We start from the raw sequence: 20,418 nt of genomic DNA, 5'->3' as shown, positions 1-20,418 counted from the left end.
TGCCCGAGGTCATTTAGCATACAAGTGGTGGAGCCAGGTTTAGAACCCATGTTCTCTGACTCCCAAGCCCGTGCTCTTTCCACTAAGCCATGGTGGAAGAACCTATGAAAATTTTTCAGATGGACAGATTTTTTGACTGTATCTGCACAGATGGTTTAATGGTTTAGATTTTTTTTAATGGTTTTGTAAAGTGCTTACTATGTGCTGGCCTGTTCCACCCCACCTCGCCCACTCACCAACTTGGACATACCCTCAATCTCCTCATCTTTAACCACTGCACAATGTCTGCCTTCACCAACTCTATATGACCGCAACCTCCTCACTTTCCTCCTCTTCCACATACCTCCTCCCCATAAATCTGTACTATTCCCTCATAGAGACTTCCGATTTTTTGACCCCATCCAATTTTCTCAACTCATCATGCCCCACCTAACCTCCGTATCCAAACTATCTTCCCTCGATGGCCAAATTGACGCTCTCAACACCACTCTCTCTCCTGAACTCAACTCACTTGCTCCGCTATCCCTTCGTCGATCTCATACCACTAACCCAGAGCCCTGGATCACCTGCACAGTCCACCTCCTTTGCTTTTGTACTTGAGCCACCGTCTTTAATATCAGGCCAACTTTGTCTCTTCAGGTTTATCCTTGCATGCTTTAACTCTGCCCAGCAGAATTATTTCTACATCCTTATTGAAACTTTGCCCCATGCCCATGCTCTTGCCAGTTGTTCCAGGCACTTAACTCCCTCTTCAGGTCCTCTGCACCCCCAACCCCCACTGCGCGCCTCCCTCATCCCTTGCCCCCTACCTTATTAAGAAAATTGACACTATCAGGCATGAGTTCCCCCAAATCTCCTCTGCCTCTCCTCACTCTCTCCCCATTCTAGCCCCCTCTTCAACTCTCCCATCCTTCCCAGCAGTAATAATAATAATAATAATGATAGTAATTGTTAAGCACTTACTACACACCAAGCACTGGGTTAGATACAAGGTGATAAGGTTGTCCCACGTGGGGCTCACAGTCTAAATCCCCATTTTACAGATGAGATAACTGGGAGAGAAGTTAAGTGATTTGCCCAAAGTCACTCAGCTGATAAGTGGCAGAGCTAGGATTAGAACCCATGCCCTCTGACTCCCAAAACTGGGCTCTTTTCACTAAGCCATGCTGCTTCTCTCTCTCTTTCCCTCTCCCTCTCCCTCCCCCTCCCTCCCTCTCTCTCTCTCTCTCTCTCTCTCTCTCTCTCTGTGACTCTGACTCTGTGACAGCAGTATCTCTAGAAGAGATCTCCTTATCTTCCTACCCAAACACTGTCCTTCTCATGACTTTCCCATTACTACAGACACTATCCTTTCTGTCTCACAAGCCCATAACCTTGACATTATCCTTGACTCCTCTTTCTCATTCAGAGCTGAGAATGGGAACAGATCTGAGCGGCCCCGTTTGCAAGCACACACCCACCATCTGTCCACCTTCTTCCTCTTCCTCTTTCTCCACCAAGCTAGCAGAGGACTGCTTCCACCGTGACCACCTCCGCCAGCTCTTTCTCACCAGTCCTCCTGTCAACCCCTGGCCCTCATCTTACCTCAGGCCTGGAGCACCCTCCCTCCTCAAATTTGCCAAACAATCCCACTTCCCCACTTCAAAGTCCTACTGAAGGCTCGCCTCCTCCAAGAGGCCTTCCCAGACAAAGCCTCCCTTTTCCTCAGCTTCCCCTTCCCTCACATCGTCCCAACTCACTTCCTTTGCTCTACCCCCCTCTCCCCACCCATAGCACTTGTGTACATATGTATATATCTAATAATAATAATAATGGTATTTGTTAAGCGCTTACTATGTGCAAAGCACTGTTCTTAGCGCTGGGGGGATACAAGGTGATTGGGTTGCCCCACGTAGGGCTCACAATCTTAATCCCCATTTAACAGATGAGGTAACTGAGGCCCAGAAAAGTTAAGTGACTTGCCCAAAGTCACACAACCGACAAGTGGTGGAGTCGGGATTAGAACCCATGACCTCTGGCTCCCAAGCCTGTGCTCTTTCCACTGAGCCACGCTGCTTCCTAGAATATCTATAATTCTACTTATTTATACTAGTGCCTGTTTACTTGTTTTGATGTCTGTCTCCCCGCTTCTAGACTTTAAGCCCGGTGTGAGCAGGGATTGTCTCTCTCTATTGCTGAATTGTACTTTCCAAGTGCTTAGTACAGTGTTCTGTGCACAGTAAGTGCTCAGCAAATATGACTGAATGAATGGATGAACCCACATATTCAATCCATCACTAAATCCTGCCTGTCCCACCTTCACAACATTGCTAAAATCTGCCCTTTCCTCACCATCCAGACTACTACCATGTTAATACAATCACTCAGCCTATTCCACCTGAATTACTGTATCAGCCTCCTTGCTGACTTCTCAGTCTCCTGTCTCTCCCCACACCAGTCCATACTTCACTCTGCTGCCAGGATCAGTTTTCTACAAAAACGTTGAGAACGTGTCACATCATTCCTCAAAAAACTCCAGCAGTTGCCCATCCACCTCTGCATCAAACAAAAACTCCTCACCTTTGGCTTTAAATCTCTCAATGACTTTGCCCCCTCCTACCTCACCTCACTACTCTCCTACTACAACCCAGCCCATGCGCTTTTCTCCTTTAATGCTCCCCTTTTCACTGTGCCTCAATCTTGCCTATTCCACCACCGACCCCTCAGCCATGTCCTGCCTCTGCCCTGGAGCAGCCTCCCTCCTCAAATCCGACAGTTACTCTCCCCCACTTCAAACCATTATTGAGAGCACATCACATTTATTTTGTTAATATGTTTTGTTTTGTTCTCTGTCTCCCCCTTCTAGACTGTGAGCCCACTGTTGGGTAGGGACCATCTCTATATGTTGCCAACTTGTACTTCCCAAACACTTAGTACACTGCTCTGCACACAGTAAGCGCTCAATAAATACGATTGAATGAAATGAATGAATGAATGAATCTCCTCCAAGAGGCCTTCCCTGACTTAGCCCCCACTTACCTCTTCTCCCACTCCTTTCTGCTTCACCCTGACTTGCTCCCTTTGTTCTTCCCCCCTCCCAGCCCACTTATATAAATATCTCTAATTTATTTATATTAATGTCTCCCCTACTCAAGACTGTAAGTTTGTTTTGGGCAGCGTATGGGTCTGTTCATTGTTTTACTCTCCCAAGGGCTTACTACAGTGCTCTGCACAGAGTAAGCGCTCAGTAAGTATGATTTAATGAATGAATTAATAAATGTTCCAGGCACTGTACTAAGTGTCTGGATGCAACTTAATCAGATTGGACACAGTCCATGTCCCACTTAGAGCTCACAGTTCTAATCCCCATTTTACAGATGAGGTAAGAGAGGCACAGATAATTAAATGACTTGCCCAAGGCCACACACCAGACAAGTGGTAGAGATGGGATTAAAAGCCAGATCCTCCCAGGCCCATGCTCTTTCCACTAGGCCACACTGCCTCTCATCTGTATCCCAAAAAATATGTTGAATATGTCTCCTTATCTTTCCAGTTGAAGGCCCATTTAGTGGAGGGACAGAAGGCGAGAGCAGAAACAGAAGTTTTTCATCTCCTTGCCTTGACTGTAACACCTTCCTGCCTCTCAAACTGATTCCAATGTCGCAGCTTTTCCTCCTTAAACCCATCCAATGTATAATGTAAAATGTAGAATAAGAGATCAAATACTCACCCTTTTGGAACTGTCCTATTTGTAACCCAAGCCAGGCCTTAGGGTTGATTTTTTTTTTATTTTTTCACATTGATAAGCTAGTCTCTTTGCTGTTTAATTTTCAATAGTTTAGTCCTAAGTAGAATAGCTGTGGGCAAGGAACATGTCTACCAACTTTGTTGTATTGTAATAATAATAATGATGGCATTTATTAAGTGCTTACTATGTGCAAAGCAGTGTTCTAAACACTGGGGAGGTTACAAGGTGATCAGGTTGTCCCATAGGGGGCTCACAGTCTTAATCCCCACTTTACAGATGAGGTAACTGAGGCACAGAGAAATTAAGTGGCTTGCCCAAAGTCACACAGCTGACAATTGGCGGAGCCGGGATTTGAACCCATGACCTTTGACTCCAAAGCCCATGCTCTTTTCACTGAGCCATGCTGCTTCTCTCTTCTTGTACTATTCCAAGTATTTAGTACAGTGATCTGCGCAGAGTAAGTGCTCAATAAATATCATTGATTGATTGATCGATTGATTCTTCTTTATAATACTACTAAGAATAATAATTAAGGCATTTATTAAGGGCACAGTGAGGCCCAGACACAATATTTCTTTTGTCATTGTTATAGTCATTCGATCATTTAATAGTTTTTACTGAGCACTTACTGTGTGTATAGTGTTGTACCACATATGAAGTCAGACATTCTTCTTAAATATCTCATTGCAGTTTAATCCAATCCTCTTTTTTTCCTCAATTGAAACAAAGAGTAGTAGCTCCTCTTCAATATGATCAGGAACACCTACACTTATGTTAGCTTTTCACCAATTAAAATCTGTTTTCTTCTTCCCCCTTACTCGAGGAGCTGTGGGCAAGGAACATGTCTACCAACTTTGTTGTATTGTAATGATAATGATGGCATTTATTAAGTGCTTACTATGTGCAAAGCAGTGTTCTAAACACTTTTTAGACAGTTTAGACACTGTTTAGACAGTTTGGGAGAGACAGAATTGTGGAGCCAGGGTGGGAAGCGAAGTATGGGGCACAGGGAGAGGAGACTGTGTGTTTGTGCTATAACACCCTGAGAGGACTTGCACTGGCCCTTCTAAAACTGCCCTCACAGCTACGGTTCCAGTATCAGAACTCTCCTAGCTGTTATTGCCTCCTAGATCATTTAGTAGCTATTTTAATGACTTTCATATAATGTATGGAAGTTTCATCCTGTGAAAGGTGAAACTTCGGCTGCTTCTAACATCTTAAGTTATCATATTTACCAATTAATGCAATTAAATTTGTGTAGTATCCAGGATGAAAATTTTTCTTGGAGTCCCACCCATGCTCTGAGAATGTTCTGATTAATTAAAAAAAATCAATCATTGGTATTTATTGGCTACAAAGCACGGTACTAAGCCCTTGGGAGAGTACAATACAATAGAGATCATTCATTCATTCAGTCTTATTTATTGAGCACTTACTGTGTTGGTAGACATGATCCCTCTCCACGAGAAGCTTATAGTCTAGAGGGAGCTTAACGACTTTTTTTCTTTTTCCTCCCATTCTAGTTCAGATTGGCAAGATGTCCATGTCACCGTAGCCCAAGCAACGTGCGATGTTGAATTGACCAACAAAACTCACATCATTTGTACCACACGTGCCCAGTCCCCTTCCCAACGGACTAAAGTCCGTGTCAACATTGGAGGCAGTGGCATTGCCAGACTGGTAAGGGTGTTGTATCAGCAGCATTTATTGACTGTATAGTGGATAATCTCCCACTGAGAAAAATGGAAGTGTCATGATTTTGGGACTGGGGGCTTGCCCAGAGGAATTTATTATTGTACCAGTGGTTTGCACAGCACCTATAATGAATGGTTTCTCTTCCCCGCTAGTCACGTTTCTGCTGGAACATGGAGTCCTACAAGCAAGCAGGTGGTCAAGGATGCAAAACATTGTGAAATGTATGAATTTTTTTTTTTTACGTGCAGGACCCGTTTATGGCCTAAGGGGTCAATAAATCAATCATATTTATTGAGCACTTACTCTGTGCTGAGCACCATATAATGTGTTTAGGAGAGCACAATATAACCGAGTTGGTAGACATGTTCCCTACCCACAGTGAAGGGGAGACAGATATTAAGTGGAAGGAGCGTGGCCTAGTGGGTAGAACACAGGCCAGGGAGTCGGAAGGATCTGGGTTCTAATCTCAGCTCTGCCACTTGTCTGCTGTGTGACCTCGGGCAAGTCACTTCACTTCTCTGTGCCTCAGTTACCTCATCTGTAAAATGGGGATTAAAATTGTGAGCCCCATGCGGGACAGGAACTGTGTCCAACCGGATTATCTTGTGTCTACACCAGCTCTTAGAACAGTGCTTAGTACAGCACTTAGAACATAGTAAGCGCTCAAAACAAATACCATTAAAAATGATAAATAAATTACAGATTTGTACATAAATGCCATGGGGCTGAGGGAGGGGTGAATAAAGGGCGCAAATCCAAGTGCAGCGTTAGCGTTGTATGAGTACTGTGCTGCCTTGCCGCAGCCAAGAAGGAGGGATTTTATTAGGAAAGCTTTAAAGATGGGCAGGATCATGAACTGGCGTGAACTGAAAGGGGGATGAAATCCCATTCAGCGGGTGGGTTTGAGTTGAATATACCATATACAGTCCGGGCTGCATAGGGCATAGGCCAGTCAAGACACTCCATGTCGTACTACCAGGCCTAAGGTGGCAACGGTTTGGAGGCAACTGAGGGGCAACCTGGTACATATTTATTACTTTATTGATTTTACTTGTACATATTTACTAGTCTATTTTATTAATGGTGGGCATATAGCTATAATTCTATTTATTCTGATGGTTTTGACACCTATTTGTTTTGTTTTGTTGTCTGTCTCCCCTTTCTAGACCGTAAGCCTGTTGTTGGGTAGGGACCATCTCTATATGTTGCCGATACTTGTACTTCCCAAGCGCTTAGTACAGTGCTCTACACACAGTAAGCACTCAATAAATACAGTTGAATGAATGAATGAATTAGCTCTTGCAGGATGAATGCTGGCACCTCCAGCTCCCCAGTCTTGACTCTCGCAGGAGGGTGCAGGTAGTGGTAGTGACAGCCTGGATAGTTCAAGACAGAGCTTTCTGGGCAGGACAAAGATGGCAGACTGGAGTTGGCACCAAGTGACTGGTTCTGTAGCAGCTCCTGAGCCACCTCCCACCTTGCCACACGATCCCATTTGGCCTCGGTCTCAACCCTGTTCATCCTTCATGGCACAACAGCCGCCTCTTGGGTGGACAGAACACCAGAACAAGGGGCTCAGGACCTGCCCAAGATCGGAACTCATGCCTCCTGCAGAGTGGGAATGGAGTTTGGCCCCAGGAGGGAGAGGGAGGGACTGTAGGCGATCGATCTGGCCGTGCTTATGGATCACTTTGTATGAGGGTGGGAGCAGCAGCGGTGGTTACGCCTGCCCTTCCGGGGGCCTTAGTGTAAGCCATTCGGCACCCCACTTTAACCTGGGAATAAGGTCTACAGCCCCCGCGTTTATCTGGCTCTTGTGTGGACTATTTGAAAGCTTCACGAATTAGATGAAGTGTTAGATCCATTAAATGACCAAGTGCTCCTTATATTCCATTCAGGATAATGCCGATTTCTTCTATGTCGATGTCTGGTCCTCCCCCTTTTCATGGGGAGGAGAGTCTCCTCCGGAAGAAGGATCACTGGTTGTTATTACAAAAGGACAAACTGTTCTACTTGATCAGAGTACCCCGGTCCTTAAAATGCTTCTCATTCAGGGTAAGTTTCTGAAAAAACTTTGTTTATTTTGTATTGGGAGTGGAAAGGACCTTTAGAGACGTGGAGCTCTGATCTGGCTCAAGCCTCTGTTTCCTGAACAGTACGGTTTTGGTGCTTTTCTCAGAAATTTTCATTGGCAACCTCAGGCCTCTGCTGCAGTTTCTGCCTCCCAAGCCAGAAATTTGCTTTCTCCTGTGTCCAAGGACCGTCATCCATTTTCCACCTTCTAGGAGTAGCTCTGGCCTGCCTTGAGTTGCTCTCACTATCAGGTGTTGCCCCACTTGGGTTTTCCAGAGCTTGCTTTGCACTTGCTTACCTGACTAGGCAGTTCTTTGATTCTTCCTGTTCCCACTGGGAAGCCAGGGCCATGCTGATATCTTCATCCATAGGTGCCAGCTCCAAGTCTATTTTCCAGATTTGCTCCTTCATCTTCTTCCCCCATGATGCACTACATTCATTCACTCATTCAATCGTAGTTATTGAGCATTTACTGTGTGCAGAGCACTATACTAAGCGCTTGGAAAGTACATGCACTCTGGGAGCCCACTGAATGCCGTCATCAACCAGGGAATGGGGAAAAACCCTAAAATATTTATAGGAATTTGATCTAAAGGCATTCAGGCCTGGATGCTCTTTATTTAGCATGTTAAACTATGAGCCTACCGTCAGCATCCATGCATCTGTAGTAATAATAATGATAATAATAATTATTATTACTACAGTATTTGTTAAGCACCTACTAAGTGCCAGGCACTGTACTAAGTGCTGGGGTGGATACAGGCAAATCAGGTTGGACACAGTCCCTGTCCCACGTGGGGCTCACAGTCTCAATCCCCATTTTACAGATGACGTAACTGAGGTGAAGAGAAGTGATTTGCCCAAGGTCATGCAGCAGACAAGTGGCAGAGCAGGGATTAGTAATTCATTCAGTCATATTTATTAAGGGCTTGCTGTGTACAGAGTACTGTACTAAGTGCTTAGGAAAGTTAGGAAATAAATTTATTTATTTATTTTACTTGTACTTATCTATTCTATTTATTTTATTTTGTTAGTATGTTTGGTTTTGTTCTCTGTCTCCCCCTTTTAGACTGTGAGCCCACTGTTGGGTAGGGACTGTCTCTATATGTTGCCAACTTGTACTTCCCAAGCGCTTAGTACAGTGCTGTGCACACAGTAAGCGCTCAATAAATACGATTGATTGATTGATTGAAAGTACAATACAACAACAGTGACAATCCCTGCCCACAACGAACTCACGATCTAGCAGTGGGGAGACAGATATCAGTAGAAATAAATAAAATTACAGATATACACATAAGTGCTGTGGGCCTGGAGGGTGGGGACAGCAAAGGGAGACAGGATAATGCAGAAGGGAGTGGGAGATGAGGAAAAGTGGGGCTTAGTTTGAGATGGCCTCTTGGAGAAGATTTGCCTTCAAGAAGGCTTTGAAGGCCGGGAGAGTGATTGTCTGTTGGATTTGAGGAGGGAGGGGGTTCCAGGCCAGAGGGAGGACGTGGGCCAGGAGTCTGTGATGAAACAGGTGAGATTGAAGCATAGTGAGAAGGTTAGCACTCGAGGAACCAAGTATTTGTGCTGGGGTGTAGAAGGAGAGAAGTGAGGTGAGGTAGGAGGGACCAAAGTGATGGAGTACTTTAAAGCCAACGGTGAGATGTTTTTGCTTGATATGATGGTGGCTAGACAGCCACTGGAGACTTTTGATGGGGGTGGCATCTCCTGAACGGTTTTGTTGAAAGATGATCCGGACAGCGGAGTGAAGTGTGGACTGCAGTGGGGATAGACAGGAGGTTGGGAGGTCAGCAAGGAGGCTGATGCAGTAATCTAGGAGGAATTAGAAATCCATCTAGGGAGCTCCAACTCAGCAGGCTTTGCAAGACTTGAGGAGTTGCTGGAATTTGGTGTCCCAGGATCAGTAAATATACTTAGATGCTCTTTAAGCACCATTAGTGAATTTTAAATATCAAAATCAGTGTGATGCCCAAATTAATATCTATTAAACTGTCTAAGTTAAGATTTCTGTAGATTTTTTTGTTTCACTGCAATGAATTCTAAAATTGTTTGATAGGTGGAAGCCTAATATTTGATGAAGCAGACATTGAACTGCAGGCAGAGAATATTTTGATTTCAGATGGTGGTATTCTTCAGGTATGTGCAGGAATTGCAAATGTGTTCATCACCCCATAACTGTTAAGTATTAAGTAACGAGTCTTTGAAAGTAGCAAGTTATCCTGATTTTAGCCTAGATGATTTATGTATTATTTGGGACACTCTTTCATTTTATTGAGAATATTTTCCTAGAGGGCTTTTAAATGAAAGTTTTCTCCATTCATTCATTCAATTGTATCTATTTATTCATTCATTCATATTTATTGAGCACTTACTGTGTGCAAAGCACTGTACTAAGCGCTTGGGAAGTACAAGTCGGCAACATATAGAGACGGTCCTTACCCAACAACGGGCTCACAGTCTAGAAGCGGGAGACAGACAACAAAACAAAACATGTAGACAGGTGTACAAATCATCAGAACTAATAGAATTAAAGCTATATTCATATCATTAACAAAATAAATAGAATAGTAAATATGTCAAGTAAAATAAATAGAGTAATCTTCTGGCAGGCATGCTCATTGCATCTGTTGTCTCTTCCAAACACTTAGTATAGTGTTTCACAATCAGTCAACACTCAATAGATACCACTGATGTTAATATAGGCTGCTTTAAGCACTTGGGAGAGTACAGTGAATCAAATTGCCCCCTCTTAACTCACCTCCCTTCTCTCCTTCTACATCCCAGCCCACACACTCCACTCCTCTGGTGCTAGCCCTCTCGCTGTGCCTCGTTCTCGCCTGTCCCGCCGTAGACCCCTGACGCACATCCTACTTCTGGCCTGGAATGCCCTTCTCCTCAAATCTTCCAAACAATCACACTTTCCCCCTTTAAAGCTCTACTGAAGGCTCACCTCCTCCAGGAGGCCTTCCCAGACTAATCCACCCTTTTCCTCAGCTCCCCCTCCCCTCCGTGTTGCCCCAACTCTCTCCCTTTGCCCTCTCCCCCACCCCCCCAACAGTACTTGTGTGTACAATAATTCTATTTATTTATATTAATGCCTGTTTACTTGTTTTGATATATTTTTATCTATAATTCTATTTATTAATATTGATGCCCATTTACTTGTTTTAATAATAATAATGGCATTTATTAAGCGCTTACTATGTGCAAAGCACTGTTCTAAGCACTGGGGAGTTTACAAGTTGATCAGGTTGTCCCACGGGGGGCTCACGGTCTTAATCCCCATTTTACAGATGAGGTAACTGAGGCCCAGAGAAGTTAAGTGACTTGCCCAAAGTCACACAGCTGTCAAGTGGCCGAGCTGGGATTTGAATCCCTGACCTCTTACTCCAAAGCCCGGGCTCTTTCCACTGAGCCACGCTGCTTTGTTTTGATGTCTGTCTCCCCCCCACCCCCTTCTAGACTGTAAGCCCAGTGTGGGCAGGGATTGTCTCTCTTTATTGCTGAATTGTACTTTCCAAGCGCATAACACAGTGCCCTGCACACGGTAAATACTCAATAAATACGACTGAATGAATGAAAGGGATTGTAGACGTGTTTCCCGACCCACCTTAAGTTGGTGGAAGACTGGGGTAGAAACTAAGAATGTTTAGCTGTTTCTTGCCTAGTTGCCACCTTGTTGATCATTAGCCCAACTTTTTAGACTGTGAGCCCACTGTTGGGTAGGGACTGTCTCTATATGTTGCCAACTTGTACTTCCCAAGTGCTTAGTACAGTGCTCTGCACACAGTAAGCGCTCAATAAATACAATTGATGATGATGATGATCATTAGCCCAACGTTTTAGACTGTGAGCCCACTGTTGGGTAGGGACTGTCTCTATATGTTGCCAACTTGTACTTCCCGAGTGCTTAGTACAGTGCTCTGCACACAGTAAGCGCTCAATAAATATGATTGATTGATTGATTGATTTTCCCAACACTGCCATGGCCAGCCTGTGACTCTGCTTTGAGGTTTGGAAGTAAAGGGAAGCTCTAGGAAATTAGAGGATGTGAAGATAGTGATCAAAACAGAAAAAGTGGAGAAGTGAGAAGTAGCAAAATGCTGGGCTTTGGGGTTCATACTAATCATGTAACAAAATGTCAGATTTCTGCTTTGAAAAATGATGTTAATGTCAGGAGACGCATCCAAGGGGGCCTGTTTCAGTGTTGCTTCTTGCAAAATAGTACATCTGAGTGAAAGTTCTACCTCTAATTGAGGCTCTAATTGAGGCTAGCCTACTCTGATCGTTTTTGTCTCTTGTATAAAAATATTTGCTTCGAGGCTGATAACCTAGAGGCCCATATTGTATTTCAGGTGCAGTTGGATGTCGGGAAGAAAATTGGGGGAAAATATCAGCTGCTTTTGCCCTAGAAAAAGGTGAAGGAAAACAAACCCTGTTTCCTTCATTAGAAGCCAATTCCCTCTACTTGTGGATGGTTCAGTGAGACTTGGGTTTACTAACTAGTATCTATCCTTGTTCTCAGAATAGTGCTTTGCACATAGTAAGCACTTAACAAATACCATAGTCATCATAATAATTCTTTATTTGGAAAAGGCTACATTTTTCATGGAGAAAAACGAGAAACCTGAAACCCTATTAACATACGTTTTAACCGACAGATATAATAGAATTCAGCTTTCCAAACTATACTTTTTCCTTCTCTTTCAGATTGGCACAGAAACAGCTCCATTCCAGCACAAAGCAATCATTACACTGCATGGACATCTGCGCTCTCCCGAACTGCCCGTCTACGGGGCCAAAACTCTGGCTATTCGAGAGGGAATACTTGATCTTCATGGTATTACAAACAAACATTTAAAGTAAACTCAGTTCTCTTGTAACACAGAGGTCATGCTCCTCAGTAACCTTATGTTAAAGAACATAAACCTTAAGGAAAACTTGTGACCTCTTTCACATGAGTTAGTGCAGCATGCATGAACATAAGTCTTTTATTCTGCCTCTGTGGCATGTTCTTTCCCAGATGCATGTTATTGGAGGAACATTCCTCAGTTCTCAAAAAGTTTTTTATGAAAACCATGTAGTGAAAACATGTGTTATCGAAGAAGGAATATATAGTGAAAGCTTTGTTATCTGGTACATTAGGGGACTAGTATGTGCTAGACAGTGAGCCCGCTGTTGGGTAGGGACTGTCTCTATGTGCTGCCGACTTGTACTTCCCAAGTGCTTAGTACAATGCTCTGCACACAGTAAGCGCTCAATAAATACGATTGATTGATTGATTGAATGCTAGTTAGGAATAAATTCTGGTGTACTAAACGTTTAGGGCTGCGAGGTTTGTATAGTCTTATAAATATATCATCTATCATTCAGCTAACAAGACTGTGAGAAGAGTAAGGTGGTATCTCTAAGAATTATCATATGAAAATAAATTTAAAAGTAAATAATTCTTCGCACCAAAGTAGGACTTTTCGTCACCTTTTGGAACAGCCGCAAAACCTCAAAAACTCCACATATAGAATTTCCAGAGTGCACTGTACTAAGGGCTTGGGAGAATACATTAAAGTTAAAAAGTATCATTCCTGCCCATTAGGAGTTAGTGGGAAAGCCTTGTGGACAGGGAACAAGCTTACCAACTCTTATATTGTACTCTCACAAGCGTCTAGTACAGTGCTCTGAACACAGCAAGCAAACAATAAGTAGAATTGATTAAGAAAAGTGAGAAAAAGGCCTGTAGAAGCTCTAGAGATATCATAACTGTCTATGACCAAAATGTTCTTATCCACTGTACTCCTTGCCAAGCATAGTTCCAAGCACTGGGGTAAATACAAGGTAATCAGCGTGGCTCAGTGGAAAGAGCATGGGGTTTGGGAGTCAGAGGTCATGGGTTCGAATCCTGACTTCACCACTTGTCAGCTGTGTGCCTTTGGGCGAGTCACTTAACTTCTCTGTGCCTCAGTTACGTCATCTGTAAAATGGGGATTAAGACTGTGAGCCCCACGTGGGACAACCTGATCACTTTGTAGTCCCCCCAGCACTTAAAACAGCGCTTTGCACACAGTAAGCATTTAACAAATACCATTATTATTATTATTAATCAGATTGCCCCACGTGGGGCTCACAGTCTCAATCCCCATTTTACAGATGAGGTAACTGAGGCACAGAGAAGTTAAGTGACTTGCCCAAGGTCACACAGCAGACAAGTGGCGGAACTGGGATTAGAACCCACGACCTCTGACTCCCAAGCCCGTGCTCTTACCACTAGGCCATGACATTATATTCCTTCTCTTCATATGATTATTTTGAGTTTGTAGTCATTTAAAATAAAATACATTGTGCAAATATTCTATATTCTTAGTTCCCCACTAAAAGTGGGATCAGTTTTTGAACTTTGTCTAAAGACCAGAGAAGTGACTATGATAAAACTTCATCAGTTATAAAGTTACAAAAACTGTAGCAAACTGTAACTAGATATACGTAAATTAGGACTGGTTTTAGGATTTGTGTATTATTTATGTTTACTTATTTTAAACGAGCAAGGTGAAAAGGCTGAGGTAAACTTGTTCAGCACCCTAATTATTCAGGTAGGCTAGTTTCTTTAAAAATAAGTTGTGGCGTGGTTCTTCAAAAGCCATAGATGGCTCCGAAAATCCGTATGACCATATTTTTGTGTGGTTTTAGGTCGGCCTATTCCAGTGATCTGGACTCGACTGGCTGAGACAGCTGAAGCTGGGGAAAACACTCTGGTTTTACAAGAAGCTGTAACGTGGAATGTGGGAGATGAAATTATAATTGCAACCACTGGAAACAGGTACAGCTTTGTAGTCCAAGAAACTTTAACTTATTCATTCAGTTCAAAACAACAATGGCAAATAACAATAATACTAATAATGGCTGTTTACTTGTTTTGATGTGTCTCCCCTCCTCTAGCTGTAAGCCCATTGTGGGTAGGGATTGTCTCTCTTTGTTACTGTATTGTACTTTCCAAGCGCTGAGTACAGTGCTCTGCACACAATAAGCGCTCAATAAATATGATTGAATGAATGAATGAATAATGGTATTTGCTAAGTTCCTACTACATGTCAAGTACTGAACTAATCACCGGGGTAGATACAGCATAATCAGATCGAACACAGTTCCTGTCCAAAATGAGGCTCAGAGTCCAAGAAGATATTGAATCCCCATTTTATAGATGAGGAAACTGAGGCACAGAGAAGTTAAGTGGATTTAGCACAGAAGAGTTAAGTGATTTGCCCAAAATCATGCAGCAGACAAATGTCAGAGCAGGTAATAGTAGAACCCAGGTCCTCCGACTGCTGGGCCTGTGATCTTCCCACTAGGCCATGCTGCTTATTTTTTTATGCCTCTTCATTTTTTTAAGGGACTGAAAAATAAATGTGAAAAGTTACGTTGGTGAGCATTGTTCTTATTCTATCCAAGTAGAGCCCCGACATATAATCATAACCTATTCATGATTCAATCGAGGGGAGGATTGAATCCTACTGATTCAGTAGGATTCAAGATTCTGAACAAATGCTACTGTTGGAGATAATGATGATGAGAAAGATTCCATAGATATAATAATAGTTTTAGAGTCAAAACTCTTCAAACTTTCCTTATTAATTATATCTTTCTTCATGTAAAAATAAAATAATCAATAAGACCTTCAGCTGAACAAACTAGCTGTTCCAAGAGCATCGAGGAAAACTAATGGAAACTTTAATTATACAAACCGTAGATAACAGTGTTATTAGATAAGGCTGTATTTACCCAGCAATAACAGTCATTCGAAGTATGGAACTTTGACTTAATAATGCTAAGGCAGTGACACACGATGAAATTAAGATTCAGGGCTGGCATTTTTGTCATTTTGTAATTCTAAAACAAAGACGTAAGTTAAAAATAGTTTTGCAGATGTTCAGAAGGATTATGCGTATAGATGCTTAACTATCAGTGTGTCTGGTTTGTTCTTCTGTGTAAAATAATCCCAGTAGTATAGAAGCATATAGCAACATTTCATGGTAGAAAGACTTTCATCTTCCTGTAGTAGGGAGAATTTGGTTTTTATCCATGCCCTTGTAAATAATTGGGGACCTATGTAGTCGAAACTTAATGCTGGTGAACAAAGAATTAAGACTGTATATCTTCCAACCTTTTCTTTTCTGCTCCTCCATTCGGTCCTTAAATCTGGGACATTCATTGTGTGTTAAATGTTCCACAGGTCATACAAGAGAAATGGTCCCTATTCTCTAGGATTTACAGTCTAAAGATGGTTATTGTACATACTAAATTTCAATATCATTGTCATAGATATAATGAAAATATCTATATAGACGGTCCAAAACTTTATTCACATAGTAAAATGAAATCCCATGTTATCTCTATATTTCCTATATAATTTTAGCTTGAAAATGAAATACATTTTGTATCCATTCAAGTTGTTACACAATAGCCTTAAACTCTGTAAAAGAAATTGTTGTAGTTCTCATTTAACATTACTCCATTCAAAGAAATTTGAAGGTATAACTTTATAATTTATTTTGTTGTTACTTCGTAGCCAAAGCCAAAGAGAAAATGAAAAGAGAATAATTGCTTCCATGTCTGCTGATGGCACAATCATAACTCTAACCAGTCCCCTGAATTATACACATTTAGCAGTGTCTGTCACACTCCCTGATGGAACATTGTTTGAAGGAAGAGCAGAAGTTGGTGTTCTTACAAGAAACATCCTCGTGAGAGGCTCCAGTAACATAGAGTGGAATGATAAAATACCACCATGTCCCGAGGGATTTGATTCAGGTATTCTCAGCAAATTCAGTGTGGCTCAAGTGTCCTGCTGTCGTGCTGTTGTTGCTTGGAATGTATTTACCTCATTTGAGCACGTTCCTTTAATTTGAAAATTCAATCTCAAGTTTTCTCTGTAATTATCATTGTATCTTGAAATGTAGAATTATAGGTTTAAAAAAAATCAGGGCTTTTACTTATGCTTTTTGGGATGGATTAAATAGAGTATTTATGACCAGAAAAACTATAACATATAAAATAAATGCTTTAAAAAATTAACAGCTTTCAAGATTACAGAAACTATGTATGTTTTACTAATAGGAAATCACTTCAAGTGTATTGTCCTTCCATGACTGCAATAACATTCATCCCCTTTGTCTGCATCATTCCATAAGTCTAAGGGGTGGGAACCCTCCCCAAGGAACCATGGAAAACATTAAAACTGAGTATAAGATTTTTCCAGGCCCCATGAGGGAGAGAGACATCTATTAACTCTTTAACCTTAGTAAGGTTGACAATAGATTTGGAGCACTCTCCTCTTAAAATCCACCAAGCCCCATAATCAAAGGAGTCCTAACACCAAATCTCAAATAAATTCCCAATTAATTTCCTCAAGTCCCATACAGAACAGCCTCCCTTAGCACTTAAATACTTGCATACAATCAATCAATTAATGGTATTTGTTGAGCACTTACTGTGTGCAGAGGATTAAGCGCTTGGGCGAACACAATACGATAGAACAGGAAGACACGGCTCCTGTCTTCAAGAAGCTTACACTCATCCTCAGCACTTCTTGATTTATGTATAATTAAAATCTACATTCAGTGATTTCACACTATCACACTCACGTTAACACCTTGTTCTTCCACCTGAACTCAAATTATAAATATTTTTATCTGCTTGTCATTGCTTCATTTTATTTTAAGTCACCTGAAGTCAGGTAACCTGTCTTTTGCTTCTGATGTCATCTCCCAAACTATTAGCACAGATCTCTGCACACAATAAACTCAATAAATCCAGCTGTTTGGTATAAATTCATACTGCAAATCTCCAAAATAATTTGATCATTTACAAGTCTATCAAATTCTAGATTTCCCTGGACTGTCGCTACTGAAACTGACAGTTCAGCTCTTTATTTTAATAGTATTTGTTAAGCGCTCTGTGCCAGGCACTGTTCTAAGACCTGAGGTAGATACATGTTAGTTGGGATACAGTCCCTGTCCCACATGGGGCTCACAGTCTAAATCCCCTGTTACAGTTGAGCTGAGTCACAGAGAAGTGAAATGACTTTTCCAAAGTAACACAGCAGACAAATGGAGGAGCAGGAATTAGATCCCAGGTCCTTCTAACTCCCAGATCCCTGCTCTATCCACTGGGCTGCTCTGCTTCTCAGTTCTTACACGACCCAGTTCTTTTGGAGCACTTAAGCATTAATATCCCCACAGCCCCCATAGCACTTATTGTCCACATCTTATATACTCCATGATTTCCTTCGATCTGTAATTTGCTCAAGTGCCCGTTTCCCCCTTTAGATCAAAAGCTCTTTGAAGTCAAGAAATCTGTACGCTAATTCTACTGAACTCTCCTAAGTGCTTAGTAAAGTGCTCTACACACAGAAATGACCTCTCAGTTGATCAAGATTTATGCCTGAACTGGAAACATCTTGAGGCTATTTTCCCCTATTCACCATAGGAGCCCTACTTTCCTGTCTGCAGAGATCAATCAATCGTCTTTATTGAGCACTTACTGTATGCAGAGCACTGTACTGAGTATTTGAAAGGTTGTGGGGTTTTGGATTAAAAGCCTTCTACAGTTGTTCATTTCTTTATGAGGAGGACTAGGTAGAGAAAAAGGGAAAGGAAGCACCAGGAAAAGAAAAAAACTCTGAATAACAGAGTTGGTAGAAGTGTTCCCTGCCCACAGAGAGCTTACAGTCTAGAGGGGGGATCCCAATCTTGCAGGAGTGTAAACTGGAATACTTTTTCTGTAAACCCTCACTGGTAAAGCTATAGCTTGGTGCTTCAGAGAGGATAGTGTTCCAGGAAATCTAAATCTAGTAAGAGTTTGTTGTGTTTACTTGTCCATTGTATTGTTCTTGCCTAAGAGCTTAGTACAGTGACCTGAAGACAGTAAGTGTTCAGTAAATACCATAGATACTAATGGTGCTGCTGATGATGTTTTAAAGGTGAATTTGCCACCCAGACTTGTCTACAAGGAAAGTTTGGTGAAGAAATGGGAAGTGATCAGTTTGGAGGCTGTATCATGTTTCACGCTCCTCAACCTAATAGGAATCTCGTAACCGGAAGGTTAGAATATGTAGAGGTAAGAGATGCATTTTGTATGTTTCTCTTTTTCCACTACGTGTTTTAAAGAGACTGTGACCTCGTAATTAGGGAACACTCTTCTGACAAGGTATGTCTGCATATGGGTTGTAGCATTAAAGGTGTTGGATTCAGGGTGTAAGTAAATACTATTAAAAACAAAAAAAAAACAAAAACCTCAATACAGGTTTTCCTAAATGCATGACTTTGTTAGAACACAAAACATACCAATTTGAGAACTGGAAATATTAAGTGATTTTACTTACGTTAAATTAAAATTCAATCCACATGGCAGATGGACATAGAGATTCCTGTGTTAGAAAACAAAGCCGAGGATGATTTATTGTAGGAATGAGAAAAAAACAATAAAACGTAAACTTAAAAGAACAAGAGAAGTAGCATTGCTTAGTGGACAGAGCACGGGCCAGAGTCAGAAGGACCTGGGTTCTAATCCTGGTTCTGTCACTCATCTACTGTGTGAGCTTGAGCAAGGCACTTAACTTTCCTGTGCCTCAGTTACCTCATATAATGATAATGATGGTATTTGTTAAGGCTTACTATGTGCAAAGCACTGTTCTAAGTGCTGGGGAGGTTACAAGGTGATCAGGTTGTCCCACGGGGGGCTCACGGTCTTTATCCCCATTTTACAGATGAGGTAACTGAGGCACAGAGAAGTGAAGTGACTTGCCCAAAGTCACACAGCTGACAGTTGGCAGAGCTGGGATTTGAACCCATGACCTCTGACTCCAAAGCCCGTGCTCTTTTCACTGAGCTACGCTGCTTCTCTATAACCAGCACTTAGAACAGTGCCCAGCGCTTAGAACAGTGCTTGGCACATAGTAAGCGCTTAACAAATACCAACATTATTATTATTATTATTATTATATATGTAAAATGGGGATTCAGACTGTGAGCCCCATGTGGGAACAGGGACTGTATCCACCCTGATAAGCTTGTATCTACCCCAGCGCTTAGTTTAGCTTAGCTTAGCTATGTGCCTGGCACATAGTACGTGCTAAACAAATACCATTTTAAAAAAAAATGAGAATGAGGAAGTGAGTGAATATGAGGGACATTTTATAAGTAGTCTACAGAGGTAGAGTGCTATAATAATAATAATATTTATTAAGTGTTTACTGTGTGCCAAACACTGTTCTAAGGGCTGGAGTTTCTATAAGGTTATCAGTTGGGACACAGTCCCTGTCCCACATGGGGCTCACGGTCTAGATATGAAGGAGTAAGGACGTAATCCACATTTTTACGTATTAGGGAATTAAAGTAAAGAGAAGTTAAGTGGACAGTAAGAGCTCAGTAAACATGACTGAATGAATGAATGATTGAAAGTGACTTTCCCAAGGCCAAACAGCAGACAAGTGCAGAGCTGGGATTAGAATTTAGGGCCTCTGACTCCTGGACCGTGCTCTTTCCAATAGGCGACAGTACTTCTCTATGAAAGTACTTCACCTATGAAATACAAAGAACTTGAATAAGATTTAGGGATGAACAGAGGACCAAATCACCTGATGATGGATGGCAAACAGAAAGGAAGATTCATTTTCATTGCTTTTAAATGAATTATAAAGGAAAATTAGGCAAGTTTACAAGTAGGCTTCTCGAGGGCAGGGATCATATGCTTATTATGGGCAGAAGTTTGGGTGTGAATGTGGAAGAGGAAGTGGGAAAGAGGGGTACTCTTTAAAAAAGCTACAATGTAAAACCTAAGAAAAGCTGTTGACAGTCTGACACTTGAGTTCCTGCATAAGAAAAGAAGTTAATAGCATACCCACATCTTAAAGGCTGTGAGTAAAG

The 20,418-nt window shown here is 41.9% G+C and overlaps 1 protein-coding gene across 1 annotated transcript in view; it reads left to right on the top strand.

Moving 5' to 3' along the window:
- Positions 1-20,418, top strand: part of PKHD1L1 (PKHD1 like 1) — a 182,939-nt gene that overhangs the window by 93,301 nt on the left and 69,220 nt on the right. Inside the window, 7 exon segments of the mRNA XM_038745633.1 lie at positions 5,251-5,407; positions 7,321-7,477; positions 9,561-9,640; positions 12,215-12,344; positions 14,186-14,315; positions 16,062-16,303; positions 18,474-18,610. Of these exon segments, the coding sequence (XP_038601561.1) occupies positions 5,251-5,407; positions 7,321-7,477; positions 9,561-9,640; positions 12,215-12,344; positions 14,186-14,315; positions 16,062-16,303; positions 18,474-18,610 (1,033 nt within the window).

Source organism: Tachyglossus aculeatus, chromosome 4 (assembly GCF_015852505.1).
Source record: "Tachyglossus aculeatus isolate mTacAcu1 chromosome 4, mTacAcu1.pri, whole genome shotgun sequence".
In the NCBI taxonomy this organism is placed as follows: Eukaryota; Metazoa; Chordata; class Mammalia; order Monotremata; family Tachyglossidae; genus Tachyglossus; species Tachyglossus aculeatus.
Note: the sequence above shows the minus strand (reverse complement) of the source record. Positions and strands in the feature narration are given on the sequence as shown.